Raw genomic sequence first — 11,823 nt, forward strand, 5'->3', positions numbered from 1 at the left:
GCCCAATATACTGAGAAACTGTTGTGGCTAAAGCTTCGAAGGTGCTATCCACTCAAGAAATTTGAGCCTCTTGCTACCTCCAATTCCAAAGAAATCCACATCTTCAATTGAAAAAGTCCCAGGATAGCTTACCTGCCCTGGGCCAGGTTTAAAAAGAAATTAGCTTGGTATAGCAATACATCTGACAGAGCTGAGTTAGGCCAGGTTTCCAGGGAGAAAGACAAGGCTGTGAGCTCTGTGCTGGACAGTAGGGAAATTTCCTGCAGTGGTCAACATCAACCCAGAACTGTCTGTTGTTCTCTCGGTCAGCTGCAGCCTCTGGAGTTCAGCCGAATCTGTACCCTTCCTGCCCTGCTCCATTCCCATGTGACCATGGCCATCACAAATCCTGGAGAGTGCCCTGCTGTGCCAAATCTCAAGCCTATAGGCTATATATGTCCCAGGATAGCTATGGAAATGGCCCAGAATCTTTGTAGATGGCCTCATGGACTAATCAAAAGATCAGACACCCCTCTGGGCATATTTATCCTCAGTGGACAGTGTATGTTAGGTCACTGGAAATTGCTTTCCCAAGGCCCCAAGCCTTGCCCATCTCCCAGTGTAGGGAGAAGTTTCCACTAGCAACAAGATAACATAGTTATTGGCTTTGAGGAATTCTGCCTGATTTTTAAAAAATATTACTATTTTATGCATGTGGGTATTTTGCCTATGTGCATGGTGCCTGCAGAAGTCCAAGAGGGTATTGGAACACCTAGAACTAGAGTACAGATAACTGTGAGCCAGGGCATAAGCGCTAAAAATGGATCTCAGGTTCTTTGGAAGAGCACCCAGTGTTCCTAACCACTGAGCGATCTCTCTAGCCTCCTGCCTGACTTTACATTGTTATTATCCTAACAAGAGTGATTCTCATTCTACCATATCCAAATATATCCATTCTTTCAGGATTTTAATTATTTTTACCAGGTTCTTAGTACTCAGGATTGCCTCTGGTTTATAGTCCACAGCCAACACCCAGGAGGGTGAGAGAATTCTGACATGATCTCACAGACTGTTGCCTATGATTGATGCCTGTAACACAATGGGAGTGTTCTCCTCTAGCTCATCTGCTTCTAAATTGGTCTGGCCAGTCTTGAGCACAGATATTTCTGTACAGATTTTATAATGACTTTATTGATGTTTTTCTAATAATTCTCCTGGGAATTTGAGTATAACTTCACAGAATTTTATTCTATTGATTTTATGGGTAGATCTACGTCATTATAATGTCTAGTCTTGGCCCATGAATTAGGCTGATAATAGAATGGTGAATACAATATTTCAATGTCCTTGGATTGTTTCATAAAGTTTTAGATAGTTTTTCCATGGAAGTCTTTGTAATCATGCCATAATTTGGTTGCTGTGTGAATGGCATATTACTTTTTATGGTGTTTTCCAGTTGGTTGATACTTGTGTTCAGAAACAAGCTGATTCAGAAAGGTTCCTACCTCTAGCATTAATTTGAATGTCTAGTCTGCTGGGTACATGAACTAGCTTAGTTCTATACTGCTGGAGCAAAGTCACAGATGGAGTGACTTAGAGACCCAGCAACAAAGCAGCTCAGAGGATAGAGCCAATACCTTCTATTTTCAGAGCATTTTATAAGATGAGAAGCTGGGTGTGGTAGTTTGAATGAAAATTCCTCCTATAAGTTCACAGGAAGTAGCATTATTTGCAAGAATTAGGAGGTGTAGCTTTGTTGAAGAAGATATGGCATTTTTGGAGAAAGTGTGTCACTGAGGGTGGGTTTTGAGGTTTCAGAAGTGAGCCAATGCTCATTCTTCCTTTGGCCTGTGGTTCTAGATATAGAATTCTCAGTTCCTCTCCAATACTATGTCTGCTTGCATGCTGCCATGATTCCCACTATGATGATAAACAAAAAATTTCTGAACTGTAAGCCAGCCCCATTTAAATGTTTCCATTTTTAAGAGTTGCCATGGTCATGGTATCTTTTCACAGCAATAGAAACCTTAACAGGACAGTTTCTGTATTATACTCCGGGCACTGGTTTCTCATAGAAGCTTCTCTACCACCCCAACATGGACTAATCCTCTTCAGTAGGGCTGAGTTTGAGTAGTGGAGGGTGAAGGTATCAGAGGGATGGAGAGGAAGCCAGGACAGTGTTGGTGCACAGCTTGTGCTAAAGGTCCTTTTGTAGATCTCTTCTCACCCTCAAGACTCACTGGATTCATCTTTTTTCTCCATCTTTTTTGATTGAGTTGGTAAGGCTTTGCATATTCATCTCCTTCATTACATGTTACCTATTAAATTTCTCTGTAAAATCTACATTCTGCCTATATTTAAAAGTACTTTTCTGACACTCGCTCTGTGCTTTACTGTGCCTGGTGTGAACTGTTGCCTTCTCTTAGCTCTCCAGCACCTGTCTTTGTTTCTGAGACATCATTCTGTACTGAGGCAGTAAGACCCCCTCTTGCTGTTTTATCTGCAGTGCCTCATATATTTTGGAATGTAGACAGTGCTGTTCTCTCCAAGCTCCCCATTTTCTGAACAGTATTGCTCTTTACTCAAGAATTCTTTAAGAATTTAGATTCATGGAATTTTTTCTCATCCTCTTTCAAGGTGGCCACAATGCACCTTTAATGGTTGTTTAAAATAGTGCATCAACAACAACAAAAAAGGTATCATTTTCAGGATGTAAGCTGTCTGCCTTCTCCCTAGACTGCTTTTCCTGTAGTATTATGTAATTGATTCTCATCTTACATTTCCTTTTGCTTCAACATGTAGCAAAAAATTCCCTTTTATTCATTTCTCTCCATGAAAATATATCCGCACATTCATCAAGATCACCTGAATCCCATGATAGAGAATGTCTCATAAATGTATCTGTGTCTTCCTCCACAGAATTTCTTCTAGACTGGGATATAACTTCCACAGCCTCCCTTCCAAGTAGAGTGTGGGCCTGGGGCTGGACAGAGTGTACTCTTTCTTGGGTACCTCCTTTATTTTTAGGCTATACACCCTTAGAACTAGGTCTCAATTTGATGCTGGAATTTCCAACATTCACCTTCCACCTAGCGTCCACAAGCTAGTAGACAGTTATCGCTCTTCTACATAGATTCTTCCCAAGCTGCTTTTTTTCCCATATCCAAGCTAAGCTCCACCTCTTCAGGGCTTACAGACTCTGCCCTGTGGATGATGCTTCTATTGCTGTAGACCCTCAGGCTCAGCCATTCAGCCCTTTGATCTCTTGGAGGCTTTAAGCTGCTAACTTGCTCAGGCCTATAGGACCTGCCCACTGACCTGTGGCCTGGACTGTGCTTCCTAAATCTTTGTGTAGCTATCTGTTGCTCCTGCCTTGGCATCCATGTAAAGAGTCACAGCTGTACAAAAGCTCCTATATTCCACATCCCTCTCTTCCTCAGAAAGTGGATCTTTGTTAATGGCATACTGCTCCATCTGTGACATTGGAGATCTCCACAACCACAAGCCTCAGCAGTTAAGATGAACAGGTGTCCAGATAACTTTTATGGAAAGAAATTCTCAGGAGACTGAGTAGCTCAAATACAAGAAATAATAGGAAGATAGTTATCATGATGATCTCAAGAAATCCATGCTCCCTCTTGATCCCTCCCCTCTCTACTCACAGGAAGTGAGATGGGAACCCCCGAGTCAGAACAGTATCTCTTCCTGACCTTTGTGTGTGTCCTTCCAGTTGAACTGTTCATTGAAAACCAACAGCTTTAAACTCCTGAGAGGCATATTCATGATTCTCAACCCATAGGTCACTTATCCAAGGTTAAATAAGTATTAGTTTTACTTTAATCAGGAATAAATACATGATTTGGCAAGGTGTAATGCTCCCCACTTAGAAGTACCCCCAAATACTACTCAAAGTTCCAATCACATTGACAACAGAAAACAGCGCAGAAAATAGTGAGCAGAAACACATCAGGAGCCAGAGATCATGACCTCATAGCAGAAGCCACTGATCTTGTGTGACATTTGTTTCTCACACACTGACCAGTATCATTGAAATAGCCGTTTTAAAAGACCTCTGAGAACACCCATGCCTCTAGGTGTAAAAACACCAGATCTGACAATATGTGACATCATGTCAAGGTGTATGCTTGTGCCATCTGCAGGCTGAGCTCAGGTATATGGAATGCACATGATGGATGACAAATCCCTCCTGTATTTCTCTTACTAAGAATCCTTGTGATAGGGATGAATGAGCCATGACTATCCTGTCTCCCATTCCAGCAAGATATAGGTCTGAGAGAGAATGAAGGCTTCTCTTTCCTTAGTGCCCTGTGAGTTTTCTCTCACCTCTCACAATCATCTATGGCAGCATTCAGCTTCTCCAGTCCCCCTTTCCCAGAAAGGGGCATTCTTATTCATGCAGATGCCAGCCCTTCTTACAGGAAAATATACAGGATAAATTAATTCTCTAAAGCTAACCAGCTTCCTTATAAGATAAAACAAAACAGCAACAAACAAACAAACAACTAAGCATTCTAATCTACTCGGTCCAACAAGCCTTGTGTTCCTTGTAGGTCCATGGGAATATGAGCACCTGGGTAACCCTCACTCCTCCTCAGTTCATTGTAACTGTGAGGGTTCCTCCTGTTTCACATTCAGGGTTACATCGTGTTGTTCTCCTTATCTCTCTGCTCCAGCTGGAATCCCAGCATTAAGGAATTCCATTCATACCTCGTTTATTCCCATTTGACCTCAGCACAGTATTTCACCCAGGCAAATTTCCAATAGGCATGAGGAATGGGGGTTCTGAAACATAGAACCCTAACAACTGGATGAGTCAAGACAGTCTATCTGAGAAGTTTTTCCAGTAGAGCTGCCTCCTCCCTCTTCTGTTTGGTCCCTCACTACCCTATATTCTCCTGTGGCTTAGCATGGCCATCTAATGCCCATGTGACTTCAATACCCCTGAGTGCTAAAGATTCCATTCGGCTCAGAGATGTAATCCCTTCTGAATATTGTTTAGTGTCACTGGTCCTTTAGAAAGAGAAGAGACATAACCCAAAGGTCTCACTGAACCTATCAAGGTAGTTTGGCTCCAGGTAGAGGTCATTCTGGAGATCTAGGAAGGCCATCTTCCCCATATTCTTTCTCAGATGGATGCTCTCCACAGGGTCTCAGAGAAGGGCCATTTGGATTGTGTGTTGGAGTCAGTCTCCAAGTACTCTTGCAAGAGTGTTCTTCTGTTCTACATACACACACTCATACACACACAGTTCTTTGACGTACTGCCCCATTTCATCATGATTTAAACATGATGTGACTCCACAATACTGATCGGACGACAGAGAGGAGTTCCTCTTATCAGTGTGTAAAGGCAGTCTCTGTGTGATTTCCCTTGATTCCTGCAAGACCCGAGGTAACCAAGGAGGAACGCTGGGCTCCATAAGACCCCAGGTGGCTGTCAAAGACTTTGTCTTTTGTGTACAAGCCAGGTCATTAGTCTTCAAAGTACTGGGGTGCTGAAAAAAAGGAACTCTTGCGTTTGCTGCCAGTGTACATTAGGGAGAGGCTCTTCTTCTTCCGGTCGAAGGAGCTGCTGTCATCCCCTGTCAGGGACAGGTAGGAGGCGATGCTTTCCCGAAGACCATAGCTGAAAAGGGATTCATCCACTCTGAGTGGGTTCTCTGCTCCCTCTGAACCTTCTTGCAGGCTGTATGTTAAAAAAATTCAGACAGAGAAAGTGGAAGAAGAGAGGGATGTTGGACATAGTAGGTTGGGGAGACAAGGAATGAAAGGATGGGAAAGGCAGAAGAGGAAGGGTAGGAAGAACGAGAGGATGTTAGATTTTCACTAGCTGTTTTTAATTTCATTTCTTGCATTGGTGGGCTGTATGATTTTGAATCTACTATTTCTTTGTGTGGTTTAAACTTTCCATGAATATTCTTAATGTATATTTTTATGATATTTTAAAGAACTGGCTGTTTATTTCATGTCTCAGAAAATTCTTATCTCTGATTTACTTTAAATTAACTGATGAGGTATGTGGACCCATGACCAATTAATGAGATACCCACTGATTACAGCCCACATATACACACCTAGAAACTCAATAGCTCCTGATGAAGTAAATAGAAAAATTAGTGGAAGTATTTTTCCCTTTCTCAGAGAGAATGAGTTACCTAAAGATTTGAGTAGAATGTTTAAGCTTTGTAAATAGATTCTAAATATTAAATTTATTCTAGATTTATTTATGTGTTTCTGCTTTAGATTCTAATAATCAGAAAAAGCAGGGTGATGTGTTTTATTAAAAAATAATGGGGTGTTCCTGTTGAAAATGAACTTTGGTAATGTTGGAGGCTCCTGAAAACTATAGACACTATATGCTAAGTGACATCAAGGCTTTATTCATTGAATTTGGAAGTTGCCCTTGCTCATGGTGTCACAGGGGCAATAGAGTGCCAGGTACTTGCTTATAAATTTTCTTGTTCCAGGATCACCCACAATCTGGTGCTCATATATGTTTATGGGGGGTACATATGCACACACACACATGCACATATGTACACAAACACATACCTGGATACCCTCTTCCAGTCAAAGGTCTTCTGGCGCAAGGTGACAGGTGAAGCAGGGCTGGTGCAAGGTGATGGGTGGGATGTTGGAGCAGGTGTGTTCTGTGCCAGGCAGGGTGTGGTGAGCACACAGCATAGACCATCAGCCACTTCTGTGAATGGAAGTACACAATAGTCAGGGATCCGGGCATGCTATAGGCAGTGCGGGGAACAAAACAGAGACCTAGAACGGTACAGGCCTCTGGTTGTTGGTATGGGGAAACTGAGGCCAAGATGCTAAAGGGCCACAGAGGTTCACCAATGTTGCTATTTACTGAAGGATATGAACTTTAGTCTTATTTGTGGACAGAAAACAGATATGGGATCAGAGTTTACCAAACTTGGGTATGTGTTATGGCTTTGGTGAGTTACATCAAGCATCTCTGAGCCTTGTTCTCCCAAGTTGTCAAAAGGAGGGAAGGAGAAGACAGAAGAGTATAGTAGGCAGAGAGCCATTTGAGAGTAGAGATATCATATTAGCAATACTTTCATGTAACTGTACCTTGATGGGCCAGAGAATGAAGCCATGGATTATAGCACAGGTACCTCCAAAGCATATGTAGTGTTCACAGCAGGAAAAAATGAAGCAAGAACAAAAGAAGGAGAGGGAGAAGGAGAAAAAGGTTGAGAGAATGGAATAAAAGAGGAGACAGGTGAAAAAGCAGAAACAATATAAAAAAAATAGGAAGGGGAGGAGAAAGCAAAAGCCGAAAGGCAAGACAAAAGGGGGGTGATGTAAGACTAGGGAAAACCTCTGACCCTGTGTACTCTGTAGGAGCAAAATAAAAATGAGATAAGCCCACTGTTTCACCACCACCTCCACCACTGGTAGGGCTTCATCTCTCTTGGAGCAGCAGGATATGACTCCCATAAATTTCAAGATTTTCTGGCCCATGCATCATGAGAAACACAGATACTATTGTCCCAGGTACCTCAGAACTAAGGAGTGGTGCCACTTTACTCAGGTCAAAGGTCTCAGCCCTGTCTTCAGCCCTGGGAAGACACAGAGGCATCTCCAGCGGGACACAGGTATCTTTGCTTTAGTTCACCTATCCTCAGACTTTAGAGAGCATCCCTGGTTGCCTATGTTCATTTGTTCTGTGCATCTCTGAGTTGTCATTGTCCAGTAATAAAAGGAAACTGCCTGAGGAAGCATCTGGAACGGTGCCTTGTTGGGTTAGATGTTCAGTGGAGTCTCCAAGAGTGAGGGAGGACACACCACAGACATGAAAAGTGGAGACCCTGCAGCTCTGCTACATGGCAAGATGGATCTTGAGAATGCTGGGCTTTAGATCTATACACACACATTGCATGACACAGAGTAAACAAAGCCACCCAGTCAACATGACCCAAAGGCTGAGGGCTCTCTCCCAGTTTATCTCATTGAGTGTGTAAACGTTGTGTAGTTAGTAGCTTTATACTTGGGATATGGAACAAAAAACACTATGTAAATGGGATCAAGAGTCCTGAACCACTGGCTTGGAACCAATAACACATGCTGAAAGCAGTACATGGCTTTGAATAGAAAATGCATAACCCTGTCCTGCCTGTTGGCTGTTGTCCACTATCTCATTCACCCTGGTCCCAGCAACTCTATTCTTGATTCCATCTTTCCAGTGAGATCTGAGACAAGATACAGGAAACATTTGGGTTCCTAGGCCCTCTCCAGTTTGGCAGCAGTGAGCCTCTGACTATAGCCCTTCAATCCACATGATCATCAGAAGTGTCTTTCAGGAAGGTACTAGCTTAATGCCCCTTGAGACACTGCACCAGCTTACTGTCCTAGCTGCAGTCCAGAAGCTCAGGTGGAGGTGGGTATGCCTAACTCAGCAGTATGTGGTTTCCTGATGATGAGAGCTCTAGTAAGTGACATCAGCTTTATGTTTGCTATTGTCTATGCAAAATTTATGGTCAGTACACTCCTCATATGATTGTTATTAAGAGTCAAATACCACAAACAACCTTTAAACATAGGCAGTTGAAGTCCAGGACTCCCTTCCTCTTTCATTTTTAGCAAGCTACTAGCTTTAAGAAGTGATACTTGAAATTATTTTGCACCCGTTAGAATGCTAGACATGGCACAAGGACCATTGTGTTTAGCAGTCATACAATGCCCCACAAAACGCTGTACCTACCACCTTTATAGAGCAAGAGGTCACGGTCTTACCCATTATCCCTCACCACCTAGTTTGAACACACATCTGCCTATGCCAGCAGCCATTGCTCAATACCTGCTGTTTCTTATAGGTCAGAGGTGTCATCTATGGGTTCCTGCCTCCTTGAAATGCCCTTTGCTTCTTCAGCTAAAGACCCCAAATCCTAAAGTTTGTGAATGAGGTTCCTAGTACAAGGTCAAGCACCTTGAATGGGGCAGGGAGATGTTAGCAAAACAATGCCATATTTGCCTCCCTCAAACTGGGCAGTGAAGCTGAGGAAGAAGGGGCTGAAGGGAAGCAATTGCCATTCTGTAGGTGCTCATGGCCAAGTGGCAAGCAAGAGTGTTCAACACTTTCCACATTCCAGCACCACAAATTCTCACTGTGCCCCTGACAGGTAGGAACAATTAGCATCCTCTTTGCACAGGAAGAAAGTGAGACAGGAAGAATCACAGAGCCCCAGGTCCACAGCTTCCACCCAGCAGACATAAGCTATAGAACAGGGTTTCTAAATCCCATCCAAAGAGTCCATCTTTGGAAAACTAGTTAACTGCTAATCCCTCTTGTCCATGGACCATAATTCTAACAAGAAGGCTGGTATTTGAGGCTCCTCAGTCTAATGCCTCTCCCACTAACAGCACTTTATTCCTACAAGTCATATGATGCTCTAGGTTCTTGGTGATTCTCCCCACCTTGGTCAGCCTAGGAGATGTATTTCTCTTCTGGGAGTTTGTTCTCAAACACAGACAAGACCACAATTACCTGACGTGATAGGGAGAGAAAGGTAGCAGTGTACTCTAGGAATAGGAGCATGGCTGCCCATTCTACTGCTATGGCTACCTTGGAGAAGTGGGGAGCGATTGACATTGGAGGTTGAAAAGGTTTTAAATGCAGCAAAGAGGAAATGAGTAGTATTATCAGAACAACATTCTAGAGTATCTATACTGGCTAGTTTTGTGTCAACTTGACACATTTGGAGTTACCACAGAGAAAGGATCTTCAGTTTGAGAAATGCCTCCATGAGATCCAACTGTAAGGCATTTTCTCAATTAGTGATCAAGGGAGGAGGTCCCTTGTGGGTGGTGCCATCTCTGGGCTGGTAGTCTTGGTTCTATAAGAGAGCAGGCTGAGCAAGCCAGGGGAAGCAAGCCAGTAAGGAACATCCCTCCATGGCCTCTGCATCAGCTCCTGCTTTCTGACCTGCTTGAGTTCCAGTTCTGACTTCCTTGGTGATGAACAGCAGTGTGGAAGTGTAAGCTGAATAAACCCTTTCCTCCTCAAACTGCTTCTTGGTCATGATGTTTGTGCAGGAATAGAAACCCTGACTAAGACAGTGTCCCTGTACAGACAAACACCTTAAAGAGAGGCAAAGTGTCTACAGTATATGGCTGTGGTTATGATCACAGAACATCCTTGTATGCTTTCTTGATGCAGAGAGGACATTCTGCTATCCAAGCAGCATGTTCAGGTGGTCCTGTTTAGCTGAGGAAATGAGCTAGCATATGAAGATGACAACACTGGTAGGATAAAGTCAATGGCTTTTCTCAGTAACCTGTGCCACTTACCCAACACTGTCATGCAGCAGAACACAGGCCTCACCCCACTGGCCTTCACTATCTCTTACCAGAATAATGAGTCACCAGGTCCTCCAGGCATTGGAAGGTGAGCCTTGGTGAGATGTAGTACCAGTTGTTGGGAAGGCGGAAGATGCGATAATGCTTCACCTGCCTGTGTCTTACAGACAGCGAATAGAAACCTGCAGAGGAGACAGCAGGGATCAGGGGTAGCCATAGAGTTCCACATAAGGGTAACAGGCTGCTTCAGACCCGTCTTTTAGGTTGGCTCACTATGGAGCTTCTACATGTGACTTGGCCAGCCCAGAGGGGATCTTACCCTTTTGAGGTAAACACTGAGAGTCTGTGCATTTGGTTAGGAAGGGTACAGTGTCAGTAGCCCTTGAGTCCTTTCCAAATGCATGCTGAGATTTTTTAACAACTGTCCTTCCAGCCTGTGTATCCCCAGTATCACCACACCATGTGCTAGGAAAGGGAGCCCATTGTTCTTCACCCTCCATGCTCCCAGATTTTCTTAGAAACATGGAGCAAGTGGCAGGTGGGCTGTGTTCTAAGTCCCTGAGAAATTCGTGAAAGAATGATGTCTCCTTCAGCACCATCAGAGAAAGAGAATGCACTGGCAGATACCATCATCTCCTGTAGCCTTGGTATCCCCAAGTAGAAAGTAAGACCTGCTTGAACTCGGTCTGTGCTGTCAGTTAAGACCTGGGAGAGACTGCCCTTGAATATTGTATAGAGGCAGACATGGAGGCTCAGACGCCTGCACTCAGATGTGTCCAGAGTGGCCTCAGTCTCAGCTTCCTGGCTACCATGAGAGGCATGTGTATCTAGTTGCTCTTCAGTCCTAGTTTTGTAATCACTCATTATGTGACTTCTTGTCACATTGTCAGGAACTAGAAGTATGGAAAGCAGGTCTGATTTGGCAAGCAGATACTCATCAGAACTGTGCATAGCCAATGGGAGGGGTCTTCTACCTGGTTCCACCCTCTGCAAGACTGAAGATGGGGTGATTTGGGCATGAACTGTGATGCCTTGGGCCCTCTATCTCCTTGGTCATGTCAACCCTGTATCCTTTGAATACTCTGTATGGAGACCCTTGGAATCTAAGTAAGGCTTCTATCTCTGTATTACTCTTAGCTATGCAGGCTTTGTTGAGGAAAGTTGCTCTGGGACCTCTACAGTTACATATTACAGCCCCTGCTTCGCCAGAGTAGAGTGAAATCCCTGGTATCACGTGGCTCTGGTCCTTAATAGGTCCTGGGAAAACTCACAAATACTGTGTTGTGTGTCTTGTGAGTGAGAAACATGCTGAGAACTTGAATGTGCTTCCTCTAAATAGGCTTCAACCCTAGACAAAGAAATACAGGCAACTAAATGTACTCACTGATAAGCGGATATTAGCCCAGAAACTTGGAATATCCAAGACACATTATGGAAAACAGAAGAAAATCAAGAAGGATGATCATTTGTGGATACTTCATTCCTCCTTAGAATGAGGAACATAAC

The 11,823-nt window shown here is 43.6% G+C and overlaps 2 protein-coding genes across 5 annotated transcripts in view; one reads left to right on the forward strand and one right to left on the reverse strand.

Annotated features, from left to right (window-relative positions):
- Positions 1–11,823, forward strand: part of Tg (thyroglobulin) — a 180,530-nt gene that overhangs the window by 103,821 nt on the left and 64,886 nt on the right. The gene's annotated exons all lie outside the window — the stretch shown is intronic.
- Positions 3,744–11,823, reverse strand: part of Sla (Src like adaptor) — a 33,276-nt gene continuing 25,196 nt past the window's right edge. For 2 of the 3 annotated variants that reach the window (XM_029548225.1, XM_021216476.2), the window contains 3 exons: positions 10,368–10,499; positions 6,553–6,700; positions 3,744–5,686 (listed from right to left, as the gene is read on the reverse strand). In XM_029548225.1, coding sequence (XP_029404085.1) covers positions 5,473–5,686; positions 6,553–6,700; positions 10,368–10,499 — 494 coding nt within the window. In that variant the 3' untranslated portion in view covers positions 3,744–5,472. The remainder of the gene's footprint in view (positions 5,687–6,552; positions 6,701–10,367; positions 10,500–11,823) is intronic. The other variant, XM_029548224.1, reaches the window with a different exon arrangement.

The sequence above is a fragment of the Mus pahari genome, chromosome 17 (assembly GCF_900095145.1).
Source record: "Mus pahari chromosome 17, PAHARI_EIJ_v1.1, whole genome shotgun sequence".
NCBI classification, from domain to species: Eukaryota; Metazoa; Chordata; class Mammalia; order Rodentia; family Muridae; genus Mus; species Mus pahari.